The sequence below is a fragment of the Vitis riparia genome, chromosome 9, assembly GCF_004353265.1.
Source record: "Vitis riparia cultivar Riparia Gloire de Montpellier isolate 1030 chromosome 9, EGFV_Vit.rip_1.0, whole genome shotgun sequence".
Taxonomy (NCBI): domain Eukaryota; kingdom Viridiplantae; phylum Streptophyta; class Magnoliopsida; order Vitales; family Vitaceae; genus Vitis; species Vitis riparia.
Window position 1 is genome coordinate 10,004,544 of NC_048439.1, and position 24,400 is coordinate 10,028,943.

Genomic DNA, 24,400 nt, shown 5'->3' on the forward strand with positions numbered 1-24,400 from the left:
ACATTTCAACATGGACATAAAGAACATGAATAAAAGAATAAATGATCGTTCGCACAAATCATAATAATTGCACCATCGTAAAAAGAAATTGCTTATCTTTACAGTAATGACAAGAGAAAACCAGATAAATTGAACAGCCTGATGCTATACTCTACAAACTTTTGATATAAACAAGTAAACTACTCTCTCATTTTAAAATTCAGCCCACTGAAAGGGATACTATGCAAAGCTCTACTTACATCAGCTAACTGCTCCTATAGGTGTTTAACCATATTCCTTTCCTTCTACGAATACTCTTATTCCCCTTTTTGTTAGCATAGTCAATAAGAAAACTCATGGCCTCTTAGTGAAATATACTTCTTGACCCATATGGCAATGTCCTCAGCACAGGCTTGGGTCTGTGGTGTCTTGAGGAGCACATCAAGGGTAGCAAACTCATGCACAACATCCTTGTAATCAAGAAGGACCGCATCCACATTAACTTTCCGGAGCTCCTCTGAATAAGCAATGGCTCGGTCTCGCATCCAGTCATGCTCTGCCACAACTGTCAGTGTTGGAGGCATGCACTTCATGGGTGGTCCCCTCCCAGGAATCAGAGGGTTGGCAGTTGGGTGGTTTAGGTTCACTTCTTCTTCAGGTAGGAAGAGTTTCCATGCAAGCAAGCACATAGCTTTGTCATAGAAGTAAGAGTTAGCTAGTTTAATCTTTGATTTTGTGGGGACAGTTCCAATGAAAAAAGGGTACATCAGAATTTGGGCCACTACCTTAACAGGGTCTAAAAGCTTACTTGCCTTTACAGACCTCCAAGCCACATAGCCTACAATATTTGCACCACAGCTCATCCCAAGGAGAACACACTTGTTTCAATAGCAGGACCGGGTTAGTGATCTTCAAGATGCATTGTTACACGTAAAACAAAATAACAAAGTACAATGACTATAAAGATAGCTTACAGAACAAAGCATAATGAGTACAAAGATAGCTTATGGAATACAGAGAATGGTTGACCCCACTGACTAACAATCATTTGTTTGGCATAACTATATTGACAAATTCCAAAGAAATTATAATGATAGCTTATGGAGTACAGAGAATTGTTGACCCCATTGATTCACAATCATTTGTTTGGCATGACCAAATTGAAAAATACCAAAGAAATTTCTAGTTAATGAATTCATAGAACCTACAGGCATTTACTTGGTTACCAGCATATCCCAAATTGTGCTTCAGAAGTTAATGAATTTATAGTAATTCAATGAGCCATTTATACATTAGTAATGCACAACACGAAAAGTGAGGACTAATCACATCATCAATATGAAATTGATTTTTTTTGTTAGTTTTAATAAATGTGGGAATAGCCACTCACAGTTTGCAAGGAAGTCAGCACCACTTTTCCTTCTCTATTTTTTCTGGATTTAATGACATCGGCAACTTCGTAGTGGGGCCATGCAAAACCAGAGCAGGTTTCTTTTTTTTTGGGAGGACCAGGAAAGTCAGCAACTGCTAATGTTAGTTTATGGATGGTGAAGTGAGGTAGTGCCATCAGCACTTGTCACCTCAAGGGATACTCATCATCACAACCATCTTCCTCAGGCTTCTCACTGTTAAATTTGTTCCAATTGGAGGTTCAGCAATTTATTTCAGCATCTGCCATTTTTAGAGTTTGGTGTGATTCTAAGCAAACATGAGATTCAGACCAATTTACATCCTTGATTTCTTCAATAACAAACCATAGAGGTGAATCTCAATTGATTTCTTCATTCTATGGCTTCTGATTGCAAGGATTTTGAAGATTCAATTGTTCTTTGGGTTCAATTACCACATTTTAATGATGCAAAACACAACATTTTTTTCTAATATATCTTGATTGCTTTTGTTGATAACATCATCAAACTCATCACTCTTCATGTTCATTATTTTAAAGAATAGATGTGGATTGAATTTTAATCTTCTTAGCATCTTTCCTCTTTTAGTTTACTTGTAATTATCTTTCCTCTTATGTAGTCTTCTGAAGCAAAATACCTAATGAATTTCTCAGAATTCAGATTCTGCCATCTCATAAATAAAAGAAGTCATGCCTCTCGATAAAATGTGATGACAGAATGAAATCCATCCTACCAATCAAAAAAATTGTTTCCTTAAGGTTTGAATAACAGAAATAATGAGATAAAATTCCATATTAAGAACATTTGCTATTAAAGAAAGTAGGAAAAAACAGTCACAAGAACTCTTAAAATTAATAGAAAATAATTCTTACATTCATTACATAATTCTAACAGTCACAAGAACTCTTTCGGACATTTTCTTCCAACTTAACTATGCCAATCAAACTTAAAAGAGTGAGATCATTTTGGATTAGGCTTAGCACCAAATAGTTTGACACATGAGGCACATTAATAACATGATAGGTCCGCAAGATACAATGCATACATCAAAGTTGGTGATGACTACTTGTCTAGTTTGGTAAATATTAAAGAATAAAAAAATTCGGTAATTTATATTTATTGAATATACTAACACTATTTATCAATGATATTTAACTTAAAAGTGGTTTAGTTCTTAACTTAAAAATAGTTTAATATAAATACTTTAGAGGTTTAATGTAGACTCCTTGACGTCTACAACCTTTACATGTAACATGGAAGAGCAAAGAAATACCAAGGCAACTAGTAAGGACTATTACAGGTTCATATTATGTTTAAGATTACAAGCAATGTAGACTTCTTTGAATGTTAGGAGCCTCATATTTACAAGGAAACATCATCAGAAATATGTTCAATGCCGTACATTTTACATGGCTTTTCAATTAAAAGAAGGTGTCCCAATTTTATAAAGCAGGGTTCAATGGTTCAAAATGTTCACATTAGCCATAAAAAATTCTAAAGATTATGGTTTTTATTTCATATAGTCCGTAGAAAAGTTTTTATGAATAAAGAGAAAAGAATTTGATGATACAAGTAATCTAAGTAAAACAAATTACATATTGCATAACTAATGGAAAAATCAATATTGTTAGACTGTCCCTCAAATTCATAGTTTGTTTCAGTTTCTATTTGTTAAGGATTATAGTTTAGAGTTATTTTATAGAAGATGAAATTGTCTTAAGGTTTTCTTATAAGAAGATAAGTCTTTATATTGATAGGATTTCTAAATGGATGAGACACTAAGTTTAGGATTTCTAGATATATTCTAGGTTTTTAAGAGAAAACTCATGACATGACAAATATGTAAGAAGGAAAACAAATATAGAGCATGAAAACATGAGCTTCATTCATGCCTAATTAGGCAGGGCTCATAGGAGTGAGGAAATATGTATATAAATCTTATTTAGCCTTCAGCACAAACACATGTTGCTTCTCACTACATCATATTGCAACTTACAAAATTAAGGGTGTACTGGTTGACCGGTAAGGTGCTACCGATAGAGTAATTATCTCTACCGGTAGACATTGCCAATGTGATTATGCAGCATACAAATGTTGTGCCAATCAAGAGTAACTATGCATCATCACCAGCGAAGCCCTTAGCTTGCAATCAAACAAAACCAATATAATTCCTGGAAGATAGATTATCCTTATCAATCTAAGTAACCAAAGCTAAAGTAACCAAAGTCATCCACACTCCTTTATATAAGACAATGCAACTCATTAAATCTTTTTTAAGTTTCTAAAGCTAAAGTTTGTAAATTATTTATTCTATTCATAACACAAAACCAATTAGAGTGGAAGATAAGGTTTGAATTATAGTACAACTCAAATGTGTTTGTATATAAATATTCATCATCATCAATAAGAATGAGATGTCATATTTTTCTCTTATCTTCTTCTTTCTCAATAAAACCCATCACCTCATTTTTCACCAAATCATAACTCAATTTCCAAAAATCCAAAGAGAAACCATCCGGTCCAACAGCCTTGTTCCCATTCAACTCTAACAGTGAACTATACACCTCTAAAACGGTTCCAGTTATATCCTTCCTTCAATCCTTAATTCAAGGATCCAACTTCTACTCAATGATTTTGATAAATTCAATGTTCCTAGTCCCCCAAATCCAAATTACAATTTTCTACTCAATTGCCTTCCATCTTGACAAATTTAAGCAAGTATATATATTAAAAACATCAAAAGGAGGCATACCCAATAAAACACGGGTTGGGGATGGGTGTGGGTATCCTAGGAAGCACAAAGGAACAAGAGAACCAAAGGAGAAGACCAAGAGCAATAAAAATCCCCAAGCATTAAGTCAATCCAATAACAGCCTATTCAAAACATTTTAAGGAAAAAAATCCACCTCCCTAAAAAATCATTGAACAATTAAACCAAAGACCTGAGGAATATACTTTTCAACATTTAGACAACAGCTTTCTAGATTTTTGCTTCCTCTTTCAAATAAAGCTAGCATATAACTAAAAAGGGAATCTTTCACTTGATGAAGCAAAGCATAAATAGTCTCCCAAAGATGGAGAGCAATGCAATGAAGTAAGTTACAACTAGTAGAACACTGGCATTAACAGCATAAACAACACCATTTTCAGGACATGCCCTTTTTTCATCAATCGGTCAATGATAAGGATTTTAACCAAGAATGTCTTCCATAAGAAACACACATTAGATGAAAAGCTTGAAAACCAAACCATCATAGTCAGAAAAGCAGCAAAATTCCTGGGAGGAACACCTCAAAGAAAGATTTGACCAAAACGAAAACCCTTTAGTCAAATTCCATGAAGGAAGGTACTCATTTTACTCCATAAGATGCACAACGAATATGAAATTAATGGAAATGAAAAAAAAAACTTTGTAATAACAATATAGGGATGCATAATTTAATCCATAAATCTAAACGCAAGTACATCATCCATATCCCATCACTAGCATAGAGGGAAAACGTTAATGCCATTTTTGTCAATGGCCTATAAGTAACAAAACACGTCTTAAGATGAAGTCATAAATAGAAAAACATATTACATAATCCAAATGTTAAAAAAAAAATCCCCAAACGTTACTTAATATATTTCTATGCAAAATGTAAAAGAGGTCAAATATGGTATCGGCCATGAAGTGGGAAGTGGCCTCGCAGGAATGCCATCATCTCATCATGCTGCCCTCGTATAACCTGCATACCCACTTTGAATTCCTCTTGGAAGCCATCAATGTGAGTCTCCAAAGATGTCAAACGTCGATCATTGGCTAAGGTCATCTCCTCTAAGCGGGTACCAAGAGAGCTAATTTGGGTTGTCAGGTTATCCAAAGCCTCAGCCTCGTTCCGACCTATATGTGAAGGATGATATGCATCCGTCGTAGCTCCTACACCCTCTTTTGACGGTATTGGTGTCACATTTGCATTTTCAAAAGTTCTTGCCTCTACAGTCTGATTTTCATTTTCGTCATCTTCGGAGGACCCGTTGTCCGAAGACACATCCACCTCTGAAGGGGGGACAACCAACTTCCTTGCCCATGAACCATTTTTTTTTCTAACAAAATGCATGCGCCTTAGTGAAGCTACATTATATGTATCAAATGATTTCAATTGCTTCTCGTCGGTCTCATTCCGCAAATTGACATTGAAGTATTTGATAATCTTTGTGATAAACATGCCATATGGGAGCACTGAATCTTCGCTTAATGAAGAAGCTTTCATATGCCGAAAAAATATGTAACCCATATTAACCTTTCTTTCTGTGAGAATGCTGTCAACCAAAAACGCCTCCAAGAAAGATACATCGTCTCGATGGCCTCCTTTAGGGATGAAAATGTACGATATCATGTGTTGTAGGATGCGACTCAACACGGTCAATGAATGAGAAGTTAGTCTACCAGATTTCGGATAACCACATAGCCTCTGCATAGCTTCTGTAGCTTTGAAACCTTCCACCCGTGGCCACTTCTTTCCTTCATATAAACAAACCCCTTCATTTGGAATTTCTAAAATTTTACAAAGCTCAGCAACATCAAAATTGATCGGTACACCATTAATGCTCGTAGTAATTGGTCCTTCATCTTCAAATTTCATATTACAGTAGAAACATTTGACAATCCTAGGATAAACAAACTCTTTCACAGAGACAATAGGAAGCCAACCCATTCTCACGAAAAGCACGTCAAAATGGAAATAATTGAGCTTTACAAAATCAATGTTCCTACCCGGGATTATGGTTCGATTGGCAAAATGAATATGAAATCTTTGTGCTAGGTCAAGGGTTGTGAACGTAGATCGATCAAAGGTGGCCTTCTTACGAACCTCCACACTTGCTTCGACGGCCGGTCGTTTTCCTTTGTTGGTGGTGCGTTGTGCTCCATCCGAGGTGTTTTGGTTGCTGTCGCTGGGTTGTTGTCGGTCGGAGGTCTTTTTTTTGGTCCTGCGCATCCTTGATACCGTCGTTCTCTTCCCTTTCCTACCGGTGGAGGATGCTTCAGCCGGTGCTCGTTTTGGAGCCATGAATATTCCAAGTGGGCTTCAGGTATTGTGTAAGGATGAAGAAGACTCAAGTGGAAGACGGACGGGTTTAGGTCTTACGCGAGGATGAAGAAGAATGGAGTAGAAGACAAAGGGGCTGAGGGTTACAAGTTGGGTTTAAACATCGGTCGACCTTCCTAGTATATGGAAAGACATCCAGTTTATGAACTAATAAAATTTAATTAACTTAATGTCTTACATTATTTTTGCTACACTTTTAATTTAATAGTTTCCATATGAACTCATTTAACCTATAATGGATTAAATGAATAAATCTTTTGATGTACCTTAAATAAATTAATTGAAGTTAATTTCACTAAATTTATATTAAGGAAAATAAAATATGACAACTTAAGTTAATTAAATCATATAAATTAACTAATCTTTCTGATATGTACGATATAGTATAATGAACTCACTAAGATATAGTCACACCTATTAGATTAAAATTTTAATTAACTAAATATACTACCATAGGGGCATTAAAATTAATTATGGTTGTATGACAAACTATTACAATAAATAGGATATACCATGATGAGTGAAATAAATTAATGAATCTGAATTTATTTAAAATTTCCATAAGTAGAATATCATAACATATCTCATTTTACATAATTAAGTCTAATTAACTAACCTTTCTCATATCTAGGATATATTATGAAGCATTAATTAAAAATAAATTACGTTAATTGATGAAAAAATATAGTATAATGAACTTACTAATATATAGTCACACCTATTAGATTAAAATTTTAATTAACTAACATATACTACCATAGGGGCATTAAAATTAATTATGGTTGTATGACAAATTGTTCGAATAAGTACGATATACCATGGTGAGTGAAATAAATTAATGAATCTGAATTTATTTAAAATTTCCATAAGTAGAATATCATAACATATCTCATTTTACGTAATTAAGTCTAACTAACTAACCTTTCTCATATCTAGGATATATTATGAAGCATTAATTAAAAATAAATTACGTTAATTGATGAAAAAATATAGTATAATGAACTTACTAATATATAGTCACACCTATTAGATTAAAATTTTAATTAACTAACATATACTACCATAGGGCATTAAAATTAATTATGGTTGTATGACAAATTGTTCGAATAAGTACGATATACCATGGTGAGTGAAATAAATTAATGAATCTGAATTTATTTAAAATTTCCATAAGTAGAATATCATAACATATCTCATTTTATGTAATTAAGTCTAATTAACCAACCTTTCTCATATCTAGGATATATTATGAAGCATTAATTAAAAATAAATTACGTTAATTGATGAAAAAATATAGTATAATGAACTTACTAATATATAGTCACACCTATTAGATTAAAATTTTAATTAACTAACATATACTACCATAGGGGCATTAAAATTAATTATGGTTGTATGACAAATTGTTCGAATAAGTACGATATACTATGGTGAGTGAAATAAATTAATGAATCTAAATTTATTTAAAATTTCCATAAGTAGAATATCATAACATATCTCATTTTACGTAATTAAGTCTAATTAACTAACCTTTCTCATATCTAGGATATATTATGAAGCATTAATTAAAAATAAATTACGTTAATTGATGAAAAAAAATATAGTATAATGAACTTACTAATATATAGTCACACCTATTAGATTAAAATTTTAATTAACTAACATATACTACCATAGGCGCATTAAAATTAATTATGGTTGTATGACAAATTGTTCGAATAAGTACGATATACTATGGTGAGTGAAATAAATTAATGAATCTGAATTTATTTAAAATTTCCATAAGTAGAATATCATAACATATCTCATTTTACGTAATTAAGTCTAATTAACTAACCTTTCTCATATCTAGGATATATTGTGAAGCATTAATTGAAAATAAATTACGTTAATTGATGAAAAAATATAGTATAATGAACTTACTAATATATAGTCACACCTATTAGATTAAAATTTTAATTAACTAACATATACTACCATAGGGGCATTAAAATTAATTATGGTTGTATGACAAATTGTTCGAATAAGTACGATATACCATGGTGAGTGAAATAAATTAATGAATCTGAATTTATTTAAAATTTTCAGAAGTAGAATATCATAACATATCTCATTTTACGTAATTAAGTCTAATTAACTAACTTTTCTCATATCTAGGATATATTAGGAAGCATTAATTAAAAATAAATTACGTTAATTGATGAAAAAATATAGTATAATGAATTTACTAATATATAGTCACACCTATTAGATTAAAATTTTAATTAACTAACATATACTACCATAGGGGCATTAAAATTAATTATGGTTGTATGACAAATTGTTCGAATAAGTACGATATACCATGGTGAGTGAAATAAATTAATGAATCTGAATTTATTTAAAATTTCCATAAGTAGAATATCATAACATATCTCATTTTACGTAATTAAGTCTAATTAACTAACCTTTCTCATATCTAGGATATATTAGGAAGCATTAATTAAAAATAAATCATGTTAATTGATGAAAAAATATAGTAAGTAGGAAACGGTATGAAAACATAGTTACAATAAATAGGCTAAACAACATTAAGAAATGTCAATATTATCAATTAAGTCCATATCTCCCCTTTATATTTTGTTAAGTTATACATATATCCATTTCAAATGGGTGTAAAAAATATCCACATTAGACTGACTTTTCCACCTGCTATAAATGTTATATTTAATGGCACCTAAAAAACTGATGCAAATATCCAAACTATCAACCACCAAGTTTACCATTGTGGTGGTTGGTTTTCAACATGTGGCAACCTATTAAAAAATGTAATAACTCCATCAACCAACCACATACATATGTTAGTATATATTTGGAAGGGAACATATTGTAAAGAGCTTGGAGACTGAATGAGGTCTGCTATATGTTGGAGAACAGGTTACAAAAAACATCCAGAAGACAAATCTTCAGGTTAAGCTGCATTGCACTTGGACTTTCCATTTTAACGGTATGATCTTTAACTCAATAAAGATTAGGTAAACAAATCCATAATACATTTTTTAAGCTGAATGCCCTCATCTTTCAAATGGATGAGGAAATATTCCTAAAACCTAATAGTGATTTTTAAATGGTATGTAATGATGTTAAAGAGTTTGGATTTTGATTGTCTATAACACATTGTTAGTAATATGTATCAGTGATCTGTTGAATCAGTGTGTAGTGGTTGAATAATTTCTCATTATGCGTAGAGACAACCTTCGACAAATTGTTTTCACCAATCGGGTTTAGTAGACATAATTTGACAATTAGGATTGTGCTCAACTAAGAAAAGGTACAACTATATATTTGACAATATTGAGCTCCCATACACCTAAACAACGTCAGAGCAACAAGGTGAAAATCTACAAGGAATGGCAAGTTTAATTTCAAATGATTGGATGGATTTTAATAAGATTGAAGTTAGGAAATGCGTGTGGTTGACTTGAGATGTATAGAAAGTTAATGTTGAGGCTATGCAGATTAAGGCAAGACTACCAAAAGAGAGCTCTAAATAATTTTCTTATGGGCTTTCCCCTAATTAGACATGATTCCAGCACAATGACATTATTATCTGATATTGAAGAACAATTGACATTAATTTATTTAATATAAGTGATTCATGTTGGCTTTAAAAATCACACTATCATCAAAATTATAGGGTAATACATATTCAGCTGACTTAAAAGGAGAGAATCAACCTTAAGAAATGTGTATTATTGACTCCCAATATGGGGTAAGTTTGGAATAAGTTTGGAGGCGTACCCAAAAGCTTCCATGCTTTTAGATAGAATTATATAAAAGTGATTTTCCATGTTTTTAAAGAATGTGCATGAGAGGTATTAATTATTGTGACTGCCAAACTCCTTAAATATGGCAACTAAGCTTAATGATGAAATTTTTGTTAACATAGTATGCCTAAATAGGGCAACATTCTAACGTTCTGATAAGGAATGAAGGCCTTAATGAAATGAACAACGAAAACAAACAATTAGCTACTCTGTTAACATATTATAACAGTGAACATGTAGAGGTCGACCGGTTAAATAAGACCAGTTGATACATTTTCTCAACCGGTAGACACTAGCAAATTTTTTAAGCAGCACCAAAATGCATCCGGTTAATTTGTAGGTCAACCACTTTCTTCCACATTATAATAGCATAGAGCAAGGGAAGAGAATAGATTCGGTTTACGAGGAACCAAACAATTGAACCGATTGTTTTTTTATGCTCATCAAGACCAACAACACCATCCCCTACCACTAAAAAGTTGGACAATCTGAAATATTGTTCTTGCACAAGGATCTCCAAAAGCACTACAACCTTAGCCTCAACAGCAGAACCATGTCTAGCAAGTTGACCTTAACTATTCCTTCACTTGGTTGTCTAAGGTCAATTTAAATTATGGTGCATTTCTATATAGATGTCAGACGTCGATCATTGTCTAACGCCATCTTTTTAGGGTATTGGTGTCACATTTGCATTTTCACAAGTTATTTCCTCAACATAATGATTTTTAAGTGATATTTAATGATTTTAAAAAGTTTTGCTTATGATTTTCTATAGCAGACAAGTATCAATTTTGCAACATATGACCTTTTAAATTGAAAATCATGGGAAAATTATCACGTGTGCAGTCTACACCGGTTCTATAATTTCTCAAATTCTTAATTTTTATCCAAAAATGAGAATAGATGACGTTGTCGAATTCGGTTTATCTTCAAGTATGCAATCAATTGATACAAAAGTGATACGATAATTTGTTAAAGTATTATTGGGGCACTTTTTTACGTTATTTATGAAATGTAGCTGATGCAATCGGTGAAAGAGAAAACAATCAAGCGGGAGTTTGAAGTGAAGGAGGAGGACGTCGTCAATGACAATGCATATATCGGTGGCACTTACTACCTGAGTGGAAACGGTTTGAAAGAGAAAGTGTTGAAGGGTATTTCAAATGAAGAAGTATACAAATTGCAATTCGATTGCATAGATAAGGCTGAAACATTTTACAACATGTTAGCAAAAGTAGCCGAATTTAGTATTCGAAAAGATGATTTGAAGCGAGACAAGAATGGAGATATAATATCTCGAAAGTGGGTGTGTTCTAGAGAAGGACGGTGAGCGACAAAGTTTATTGAAAATGACAAGCGACAGCGTGAGCCACGATCATTGACTAGAGTTGGATGTGAAGCTGCATTTCGTGTAGGCTTGAATAGGAAAGATGGAAAGTGGATTGTAAAGGAATTTATAGGAGAGCATAATCATAATTTGGTCGATGCTATCAACACACAATTCCTTTGGTCTCATCGAACAATAAGTAATCCAGATATGGCACAAGTTGATGTTTTGCGTAAAGTAGGTGTTAAAACCACACAAATTATGGACTATATGGTCAAACAATCAGGGGGACATCAACACGTTGGTTTCACACAAAAAGATATGTACAATCACGTTGATGCAATGCGTAGAATTGAAATTAAAGACGGTGATGCGGAAGCCGCGTTGGCTTACTTGTGTGGAAAAACATAAATTGATTCTTTTTTTTTTTTTTATATAAATTCAACGTCGATGAAGAAAGTAGACTAACAAACTTGTTTTGGGCTGATTCAACTGCTCGAATAGATTATGCGTGTTTTGGGGATGTCCTAGCATTTGATACAACGTATAGGACAAATGCCTATAAAAAGCCTCTAGTAGTGTTGGTTGGTGTTAATCATCACCACCAAACTGTGGTCTTTGGTAGTGCGTTATTGATAAATGAAAGTCTTGGTACGTATGAATGGGTGTTGGAGACATTTCTTATTGCAATGATGAATAGGAAACCCATATCCGTAGTAACTGATGGAGATAAAGCTATGCGTAAGGCAATTAAAAAAGTACTACCCCATGTGTGTCATCGCCTGTGTTCATGGCATTTGCAAAGAAATGCATTCATGAATGTGCATATTAAGGACTTCACAAGCATTTTTGCAAGGTGCATGTTCATGCGTGGGAGTGCGGAAGAATTTGAAAAGGTTTGGCATCAAATGGTTGAAAATTTGGATCTTAATGAGAATCGTTGAGTCACCGAGATTTATGGGAAACGTAAACGATGGGCTGAGGAGTATTTACGTGGAAAATTCTTTGCAGGGATGAGAAGCACACAAAGGTGTGAGAGTATGAATGCATATTTAAATAGATTCTTAAAAATTCGTTTGCGACTGTATGAGTTTGTACAACAATTTGATAGGGCAATATTGAGAATACGGTAAAACGAGGCAAAGGCGGACTTCGAGTCAAACAATTCCTCACCCGTGCTTTCAACTAAGCTATCCATACTTGAAAATCATGTTGCGACGATATACACGAAAGAATCCTTCCTTAAATTTCGGGAGGAGATGAAGAATGCAGAGTTATTCTTTGTGGTAGGCGTTGTAAGTGATGTTTCAATGCGGACATACACATTATCTAAGTTTAGACACCCGAACTTAAAATGGGAAGTCCAATTTTCCCCAAATATTGTAACATTAAAATGCTCGTGCATGATGTATGAGTCAATTGGCATCCCTTGTTGCCACATGGTTGTTGTTATGAAGGTGGAGCATTTAGAAGAGATTCCTAACTCATGTATTTTAAAGAGGTGGACAAAGTTAGCAAAGATGCATACAAGATCAGCACCGGAGAATCAGATGGATAATGACATGGATTGGTTTGTACGATATGGTTCATTGAGTTCGATATGCAATAAGCTCTCCTACTATGCGTCTGATACGTCATCTTCATTTCTAGAAGCAAAAAATGAAATAGAAAATTTGACGGTGAGAATGGAGGAACTCTATAACAGTAATTTGAAAGAGAAGAAAGTAGCGGGAAATGGAGCAACAATTCCAAACCAAGTTCGTGATCCAAATATTGTGAAGACCAAAGGAAATCCAGGCAAAGTTGCAACAAATTTTCAAAAAGGAAGACGATGTAGTCAATGTAAAGAGTGGGTCACACAATTCGAACGTGTACAGAACCTAGAATCCCTCAAAATAGTCATCAGCGTCAGATGGTATGTCAGATTTAGTAATGAACTGCCGCAAATATGAACCTGTTTAGCTATACTTACATAAATGACTAACATAATTGTTTTCATGGCATTATGAGTATGTAGCAGGAAAACAATTTGTCTTCTCAATGTGACATTCAAATGGAAACGATGCCTTCAACAAATTCATCAGTTGACATGTTTGCAACCTTACTTGTATGTATAATTTCCTTGTTATATAAGAACACAAACAGTAATAACATCAAATTCAACTAGAATTGACAACACTTACTAGTTGAAAATGCAAGGAATGCGAGGGGAGCATTTGTCGAATGACCAATCTGACATATATATAGATTATGGTGAATTTGGCAATGTAAGCTTGGGAATAAAAAAAGACTTTTGAGATGAATTTGATCTATGCATTATTTAATGATTTGGCTGGAATAATTGGAATGACATAGGACACTTGAATTTTTACAATGGAATGTGCATGTGCAGATAACAGGATTTCAGCAATATGGACAAACAATGACAACACCATGGGAAGGTGGGGATCCAAACAAATATCCAAATGAGAAAGATATGCAACCTTTTTATTATTCGTTAAAGGAGTAAGGGATGCAGGTATTAAATCAGTATATATATTAATGTACGTTGTCACTTTGCATAATATGTACTTTTAACTTAAGTATGTGATGGAAAGGCTAAATTCCGATGCGGATGGAATGTTGTGGATCCTACATATAATATTTACTTAGGGAATTTTATGTTTCTCGTAGTGTATAATTGGATTTTCAAAAATACGGAAGCTACGGAAAAATTTAAAGAAAAATAAAATAACTAAAAGCATTATAAAAACAGGTTGCACAATGAGTTGAAAGCCGAGTTACGAAAAGCTTGACATCAATGTTTAATATCTTGTACATAATATCCATTGGACAAATTTGCAAAGAAGCTCCAACCACTTGGCCATATAGTTGTCTTCATCATCATGGCCATCTCTAAGTAAAGCAGAAATGTTAGCTATAGCTATATGCTCAACACATGGGATTTGACTTATTGCATTGGCTTAGGAGTTAAGACTCTAGGAAGTAAAGGGTGGTCAAAGATCAGGCGTAGCGGACTTGCCCAATCCTATCTTTCCTTGAAGTAAGTCCGAAGCGGGAGCAACTTCTACAGCAAATTAAGACTAAACTTGATGACTTGGCGGGGGAGGAGGGGGGTTTAGGAGGTAGTTGTAACCGCATGTTTATCATAGAGATAAAGCGGGTTTCGTATCACTTTCCGGAAAGCCAATCATACTAGAATCGCATGGTTCCATGAGGATCATTTTTTAGTGGTTGTGATGCCCTTTGGCTACCAAACAAAATTGTAACTTAAAATAATATTTAATTAAATTAAAAGAAACTAACTAATGTTAAACATTAATGTCCAAGGTTACATGTCTTATTAATTTATGAACAATTTTTTCTTGGATGAATTCCAACAAGTATAGTATCCCGGGTTAGGAACTTTTTCCAATGTACGATTTCATAATCTTCCCTCCAATTGTGTCTCACAAGATTATAGGGTTAAACCCATAAACACCTTGATGGATTAGACAAAGTCTTGTACTAAGATGCAAAATCAATTTTGATATTATTTATAACCTTTCAATCTCTTTTGTGCGAACATTGTCGACTTTGAGTTCAATGAATCTTCACAACCTAAAAATGTGCCTATCCTATTGAATAGATACTCTCCGTATTTATGATGTTGATTTATAAAGATGAAGAAATTGTTTTAAATTTTGTTTTACGGGTGAATGGGAGCATGAAAAAGGAAAACAAAAAGGAAAAAGTTAGTAGATGTTGACTACAATGGATAAAAAAAACACACACACACTCACAAATATAAAAAATTCCTCAATCGATTGAGAAAAATCCTCAACCGGTTGAAAAAATTCCTCAACCGGTTGAGCAAATTCCTCAACCGGTTGCCACTGGTTATAAAAATCCTCAACCAGTTGACAAAATTCCTCAACTGGTTGAGCAAATTCCTCAACCGGTTGCCACTGGTTACAAAAATCCTCAACCGGTTGACAAAATTCCTCAACCGGTTGCCACTAGTAAAAAAATTCCTCAACCGGTTGACAAAATCGGTCAACCGGTTCCTTTAATTCCTCAACCGGTTGCCACTGGTTCAAAAATTCCTTACCTGGTTGTTACAATTCCTCAACCTGTCTCCACTACCTTCAAAAGTCGTACCTATAATTCACACCATAACCTATAGTCCTATCGGTACTAATTATATAATTTTTAGAATAGATAAATGAATATATATATTTGAAAAGCAACCCAAACTATATAGGGACAAAAAAAAAAAAAAAAAATCTAATTATCTAAAAGATTGTAGAAAATCAAACATGTCGAACATGAATGATGCCTATATATTACAATTTCAATTTGCCGACCATATTGAAAGAAGAGTATAGCAAATCAAAATAAAACAGACTTAATGATGAACAATGTATGGTCATCCAAGGTAAGAACTTCCCAATAAACATGACAATATGTGGAGATGGAAAATATAAATATTAGAAAAACAACAAATATCATAATAATAATTTTTTCGTTGCTCGTGTCGATGTCTTTGTACAAACAATAGCGATGATGGTTTGTTTTTCTCTATTGTCTTCGTGTAAAACTAAATCACTTGATATTTCCCGATGTAGTTTAACAAAATTACATAAGTCGGAGACCATCATGGAATCACCATTGTTGAATGTCTGCATATGTTTAATGACATGCACTCCACAGTCCCACCTAAGAAAAATAAAAGAAAAGAAAAACAAATTATTGAATGATTGTATAATTATAGCTTAGATAAACAATAGTAATGTGAGTTATGTATTCATACTAACCCATTCTCTTGGGTCGGAATCGAAGGAGCCCAATCAATGGAGAATTGGAAGACATCTTTCCCTATGTCATACAGTTTGAAAAACGTTTGACAAAATTCAACCTAATTTATTATGAAAGTGTTAATAAATATGGAAGAGAAAAAAAAATAGAATAGAAGAAAAATATAAACATGAAAGCATATCACTGTTTTGACACTCTAAAATCGGAACTTGTCTCGATTCTTTGATCGTAATGAATCCAAAATTTGGATATGAGAGTTTTTGAAGTCAATGACGCACAAATACCAATGACCAGGGCATTCGTCATGCATTGGAATAAATAGCTGTAAAGTTAGAAAAACAATATATATGAGTTGGGGCACAAAAAATCTACTATATTATAGGTGAAAACAATATCTATTCTAAATTTCATATATGCAATTAAACATTAGAAATAATTACTAACCTTCTCGCAATCATCCAATTCGCTAATGTACTTACTACGATGGATGTTTTCTATCAAAAAAAGGATGAGGAGTCCCGCACAAAATCATTTGCTAAGAATAAAACATAATATGAACATTAGTATATTGTACTTAATACGTAAGTAAACAAAAAGAGAAATATGAGCTTAATAAAAATGTCGTGGGAAGATAGCATCTTATACTTGAAATGCCTATAAATTGCCTCTGAAAATAATTTAGCTTTGAGGCTTCTAGATTTATTGCCTGTTGGTAAACAATAACTTCAATAAATTAATTTAATTAATTTAGCACGCAATTGAAATAAATGAAGTAGGTACTTACAACATCCATCAAATTTTGTCTGGGGCGTAAGCACTTAAAATCTCCACGAACTCCATGTTCATGATCAAAGTCAACAAGAAGCTCACTAAAATAATAATATGTTAAAACATTATTTACTAAATTGGAAGCATATGAAGGCTAAAATTGTAACAAGACATCTATTAATATTCTAGACACTACAAACCTTTTTGACAATGCTTTATTGAAAACATAATCAGCAACAAGAGATTGAAGTACATTGAATGATTGACCATCCACCACGTCTTCACGAATGGACATGGGGATTGACTAAAGCAAAAACAGGACATAATTATTACCTATATATGTTGAATATCCAAAATAAGAACATGATATTAAACTATTTTTATTAAACCTCTAATGCTTGACGTTTTCCCATCTTCCTTAAATTGTGTACAAATGGGGAGACCTTGAATTTACTTGGTTTCCTCTCCCTTGATGTACGTGTTTTCATGACATGATCGGGATAACCACGTAGTGCTCGTAATGGTTCCTAATATGGAAAATACCATTAATATACATCTATTTACTATGTAATGGTTAAGTAGTTGTAAAGAAAATATTTTTTTCTTTTGTATGATACATACCTTTCCATAATCTCTTCTACTCCTTTTGATTGGAAGTGGTAAAATATCTACATTTTCGTCTGGAATGATATGCACTTCAATTGATGTAGCACATGCATCTTCATTCTTTCCATTCAAGTCCTTAGTGCATAACTTCTCAATTGACAAAGTGCGAACATAATGTTCATTTCCATTCTTATTGTCCTTATCTTCCGAGCTTCTCTCGCATGAGAGAATGTCATTCTTCGTTCCTTCCTCATGCATTCTCAAAGGTTTTCCACTTGATCCAACGAAGAGACCTTTCAATGTAGTATATTTCTCCTCAAATTCAATCAAAACTTTTTCACACCTACTACTTGCACCATGACACAAATCAATTAGATGTGTCTTTAATTGTTCAAAGGTTTTATCCATCTCCATTAAGCTCCGACCGTGTTCCTAGTGATATATAGGAACTTCATTAATAACATAATAATACAAGGGTTCACTACTAATATTGATACTCACGATGAATATTGTAAAACGTACTCGTTTAATAACATCTTTATTTGGATTGATTTCAAATTTATGCTCCTCATCATTCTCCCTCTCCATTGTCATCACATTTCTATCAACACAATCCCTTATCTCATTTTGTATCACCCATATTTTGACCTACAATATATTCATCAAAATATAACACATATCAAATTAAAAATCACTAAAAACTTAAACCAATATTAAAAGACTTTTGAAACTATAACTTACATTGTCATTTGCATATCCACCAACTTTTTTCAATCTTCGTTTCATGTCCAATACTTCATCATCTCCCCAAGCAGTAATCCGAGGACAAGGTCGAGTATATAATGGTAGAAATTTCTCTTCGAACGATATATGCTCATGGTAGAATAACTGCGATTATATTTGACATACATATATAGTTAGTTAACAAATTTTATTATAACAAATTCAAAATTCACTATGATGTCGATTAATTACAAGGACATTACCATTAAAAACATTAAGCAACCGCAAACCTCACTTTGTTGTTTCATCTTAAACTCTTCAATCCCATGCACAAGATAAGACAACACAAATTCAGCCCAATTCATCTTATTTATTGAATTGATGTCTTCCACAAGATGTAAGAAAGAACGTTTCACAAAAAGCTTCATTGTTGGGCACAATAATGCACCCAACACAAATAATACAAAACGAACTTTGAAATCGTTTCCACCTTCTTTATCCTCCCTAATTTGATTTTCTAACATCACTAATGGCAATCGCCCCTTTTTATCATAATATTTTTTACATAAATCATTGTTATGGCTAACATCTTTGTTCATGCCAATCTTCAACCCTCTTGCCCTCAATCCCATAATAAATTCAACATCAACGGAGGATAATTTGATACAAGTATTATACAACTCTAAAATATAAGTGTTCGGGTTGAAACTATTTATCAACCAAAGACATAACCCATGATCAATTTTCCTACATCGAAGTTGCAAGAGGCTACCAAAACCTATTTCTTCTATGGTTGCTCTTTGCTTTGGTTCTAATTCTTCAATAACTCTAATCACTCGCTCGGGTGAGCATCGAGTCTGAAGATATAACTGAAAAAATACACAAACATCAAACATGTTTAAATTAATATAATTTCCAAAAAATACATAAGTAATGAAATTAAATATTCATTACAAAAAAATTACCTTTGGAACCACACCTTTTTGAAGTGAATATTGTTTTGAACTTTCTTTGGACTTTGCCATGAAATCTTCTTTTTCTACTTTTGAAAGCTCATTCCACTTCTTGCCCAATTTTTTCCTCAACTACATTAATTGGTCACATACTTTAAATTCTAATTTTAAAATGTAATTATATTAGACACAACAATGTTGCTCCTTACATCATCATTTATCTTAACTCCTTTATCCTTCTCTTTGATCATGGCCAATTGATCTTTACTACAAAACAATTTCAAACAAATTTAACTATAACAACCACAAAAAAATACATTGAAAAACATATTCTTTTACATGTTTCTATTTTTCCTTACTAGTAATGTATCCAAGCTCCAATAGGCCTTTTTGGATTTCGAACAACTTCAACAACATTGCGTTCACTCCTATAAATTAAATCAAATCATTTAAGTCAATTTTTATAATGTGATTTCAAATATAATAAATCAAACATACTTTCACCACCACTACAAAATCCTCCCTAAATCTATGTACATTTTAAATGGTCACAAAATTAGCATATCAATTATTTTCAATCTCCAATTATGGATATAACCACATTATTTTCATTAATGTCATCAATCCATAAATCTCACAAAAAGCATGAAATATAATGGCTACAATATTGTAAAACACATTATCAATACTCACATTTTTTTTCCTTGATATAGAACTCGACAAATAATTACAACACAACCGTCTTTCGATTGACAAAAAATTGTGTCCTTTTTAGCTTTCTTTCTCTTAGTACTACATGTCTTCTTCTTCTTCTTCTGGCTATATCTTCAATTCGGGTCTTCAAACCACGAAATTTAAAAGCCGAAAACACCCCTTAAACAAAATATAAAATATGAAGAAAATACAAGGGTTATGGATAGAAGGGGGGAGTGGGAATATCGTACTCTTTACTTCAAAACCCGAAAAAACCCCAAATATGAAAACTAAATATGGACATAATCAAAGGGGTTACGAAAAAAGCCAGAACGCGAAAAGATGCCCCTCGAAACAACTACAATATCTCACCCGAAAACACCCAATAACACAAAAACATCCAACAATACACGAAGACAACTTAAAGCACATGAAAATAACAGCCGATGGAGATGAGCAGAAAACACAAGTACCTGGAGAAGAGCCGAGTATGGAGAAGAGAGGAAAAGAAAGGAAAATATCGGGAAACTCGGTAAAAAGGGAGAAAATAGAAACTCGACTGAAGATTAATGGTGAGAGGGGTCTCTATCTTCTTCTTCAGTGCTTGCTTTCCCCCATTTCTTCATTGTCTCGCATTTGCCTCTTAGGTTTCTTCCGAAGATAGGATTTCCTTTTTTTTATGGAGTAGACTCTAGTTTTTAGGTTGGTTTTGAGTTTATTCCGGAGTTGTTTGAGGTGGGTTTTGGAAGATGATGAGATTGTGAGTGAAGATTGAGAGAGGGTTGTGATTGTGGAGGCGGGCTGGTGATAAATTTGGCACTGGACACTCCTTGAATGAAGAGAGGAAAAAAAAGGAAACTCGACCCGGCTGTATTAGAGCACGGGGACACAACTGACTATGGAAGAGAAGATGACCACCTATGGAGGAGTGTGGAGATGAGAGCACGAGACACAACCAACCATGGACAACCAACCATGGATCTATGGAAGAGTGTGGAGATGAGAGCATGAGACACAACCATCCATGGAGGAGAAGATGCTCGACTATGGAGGAGAAGAGAGGGAAAAACGGGAAAAGAGGGGCTGAAAGGGGGAGAGAACAGGTAGAAAATGAGGGAAGAGAGGGAACAAACAGGAAAATGGGCTGAGAGGGAGAGACAACAGGTAGCAACAGGTAGCCAGTTTTTCTTTTTTCATTTTTTCTTTTGAATGGCTGAGATTTAATATCTTTCATCCAACGGCTACAAAAAATCTGAGGCATGGTACCTCCCTCAGCACCATAGAATTTTCCTTTTTTATTTGACCTCCGACGCGAGGGGATTATTAGAAAGGTTTGTTGCCTAGCTTGCCTTCGACAAAGTATTGCTTAGTTGGGTATGTTCACAGCATACCCACCACACCTTCTTTTTCCAACAGCCATTTTTTGTCATAAGTTATTCCAACATGGGCATGGGCTTGGTTTTCCCTTATGATAGACAAATGGATGGACACATAGGTGAATAGGTTTTAGATACCTTTCAACTATGTAATTTTAGGGGAAAAAAAATATTGAGGAAAATGATTTTCTTCTGTTTGATTTCACTATAAAAAATATAAAAGAATATAAAATATAATTAAAATTAATTTAAAATTTGTATATTTTTAAATTATTTAATCTTACTATATTAGAGAAAAATAAGTAAAATGGATTCAAAAAAACATATAAAAATATTTTATTAAATTTAAATTTATTTTTATTTTCCTTATATTTTTATTCTCTATTTCATTTCCTTCTACTTTTATTCTCTAGTTTCTTTCCTTCGCGATTTCCCTCAAATTTTCCGAAAATCAAACATAGTCTTCAAGTTTTGTAGCTATAAAAAATTCCAATTAAATCTACGATATTAAACGCTCGTTCGGATATATCTTTTGTTTTTTACCTTTAAAATATAAAATAGAAATCATTTCTATATAAAATTTAGTAACTTTTATGTAAAATATATGAACTTAATTACCTTATTTGCTTAAAAATAATTCATTTTTATAATTTTTCAATCTTAAAATAGTAAAAATATTTTAATTCCTCAACTTGTTAAGTTGCTTTTAAAAATATTTATATTAGTCTCAAAGGATTTTTATATTTTATAATAGGAGTTATTATCATTTTTTTTAAATAAGAAAAAACAAAAAATGCACCCAAACGATACCTAAAATATAAACTAATTAAATAATTAAAATATTAATCTATATAAAGGAAGACCTATAATTTTGAAAGTACAGGGCAATTCTACAAATGATATTGAAACTTTTCAAACACTTGTTTAGGGAAATTATACAACAGTCTAAAAATACTTTTCATGAATTTTAATACACAAAAAATGTTACCAAAAAGTCATTATCATCCATTGTTTCTCGTACAAAAATCAATGCTAAAGATAATATTAATGTGGATGAAGAAATCTACCATTCATTATACAAAGCTAGATTGTCAACTACAAATTTTGAATGCAAGATCTCTCCCATAAACAAGTTTAACTTTCTAAGCACAAGCCCTATTACAAGCCATAAGCTTTTTATATTTAAAGGGATGTGATATTTAAAGACATTGAATGTAATTTTGAGCAAACTGATGTTAACTCATTTGTTGCTAGAAAAGAAAAAATGTAAGATACAGTGGAATAATGAAAGTCAAGATTTCTAATATATGCCCACCCCCATTTTATGTTGCTTTTAATCTAGATTCACATCAAAACTATAGATGTAGGATAGGGAAGACAAAAAGAATTTTGTTTTAATTTCATTGAAAGATTAAGAGTTTGTTTGGTAACAGTTTTAGAACATGGTTCTAAAAAACTGTTTTTTAAAAATTGTTATATGAAGTTTTGTAGAACAAAAGTTTATTTGGAAATCTAAAATGTTTGTAACTCATTTTTAATATTTTGAAATATGTTTTAAAAATAATTTTTATGTCTATTGTTTTATTTTTAATTATTTTACATATTTGTATAATTATTTTTTAAAACAATCATCAGAAAACAAGTGAAAATAATAGAAAATAAATAAAAAATATTCTATAAAAAAACCTTATTTTTTTTATTCTTAATAATAAAAAGTAGAAAACATTTTTTTAGTTGTCAAAAATGTTTTTATGATTTTTTGTTTTGGAAAACAAAAGACTATTCTAAAAAACAGTTGTGAAACAACTCTTAATTGTCACTTGGATTCTGTTTTAAAAAACAGTTGTGAAACAATCCTTGATTGTCACTTGGATTATGAATAATGACGTCTCTCTCTCTCTCTCTCTCTCTCTCTCTCTATATATATATATATATATATATATATGTATATATATATGTATATGTATAAAGAGAAAATAAAAGATGAAAAACAAAGATTTCATAATCAATAATGAGGTTGGATGGGCAATATTCTATTCATTCAAACCTAGAAACGATTTCATTGATGGATGGGGCATAAATTCATTGGCAATATCTCTATGTATATCCAAACCTCAGCCCAATAATTTATTGATCCAACATAAAATGATATCAACTCATTTGTTTGTTTAAAGAAAAAAAAAATGTACGATACAAAGAAATAAAAGGTGAGGGCTTTGTGGACTCGCGATTTCGTATGTGTTTTCACTTGATGACAAGACTTGTTTTTTTATTTGAAAAATGACTTTTTTGAAATTTGTTTTTGGAGTCGTCACTTATTTTTATTTTATTTTTATAGGAGAAAACAAAATAAAAAACCCTAAGTGACTCCTAAAAAGAAAAAGTAGATCTGTGAAAAACCAAGTTTAGGTTTGAGGGTGAGATTACATATTGGGAAGGTACAATGATGAACCATAACATCCCTCTAACCCCTAAAATTACATCTCTATTAATCAGTTAAAGCGGGTATGATAATTGATCGGTTAATCTATGGATATCGAAGAGTGAGAGATCAAAGAATAAACAAACGAATGATAGAGAAAAAAAAGTGTACTTGAGTGGTGAGTTGATCCCTTTATGAAAAATAGGATTAGTGTGCAATGACCAATATAAGATATATCATGTAGCAAGGCAAAATCAATGTACATCAATTAGGCATAGCAATTGGTCATAGATGTTGGGCCTTGCCACTGTCCAATTTATTTTTACATGAATTAATTCTCTAAATCCCATGATTTTTGGGGTTATAGAATTTATTCATGTGTAGTTAAACTGAGAAAATCATGAAAAAAAAAAAAAGAAGTAAAAATTCAAAGAAAATTCGTGAAATGTGC

At 32.5% G+C, this 24,400-nt stretch overlaps 2 protein-coding genes and 1 long non-coding RNA gene across 3 annotated transcripts; 1 reads left to right on the forward strand and 2 right to left on the reverse strand.

Moving 5' to 3' along the window:
- Nucleotides 1–320: 320 nt before the first annotated feature.
- LOC117921780 (probable carboxylesterase 11) lies at nt 321–842 on the reverse strand. The gene has a single exon (XM_034839741.1). It carries the CDS (start codon nt 840–842, stop codon nt 321–323), a length of 522 nt encoding a protein of 173 aa, XP_034695632.1.
- Nucleotides 843–11,187: 10,345 nt separating this feature from the next.
- Nucleotides 11,188–11,614, forward strand: LOC117921781. Its single transcript, XM_034839742.1, has 2 exons — nt 11,188–11,217; nt 11,303–11,614. The coding sequence occupies exons 1-2, from the start codon at nt 11,188–11,190 to the stop codon at nt 11,612–11,614; spliced, it is 342 nt and encodes a 113-aa protein (XP_034695633.1).
- A 6,518-nt stretch (nt 11,615–18,132) lies between these two features.
- LOC117921678 lies at nt 18,133–18,615 on the reverse strand. The gene is made up of 3 exons (XR_004652410.1): nt 18,524–18,615; nt 18,305–18,430; nt 18,133–18,214 (listed from the first exon to the last, which is right to left on the reverse strand). It is a non-coding gene; the product is annotated as an uncharacterized LOC117921678 (long non-coding RNA).
- Between the last annotated feature and the right edge of the window lie 5,785 nt (nt 18,616–24,400).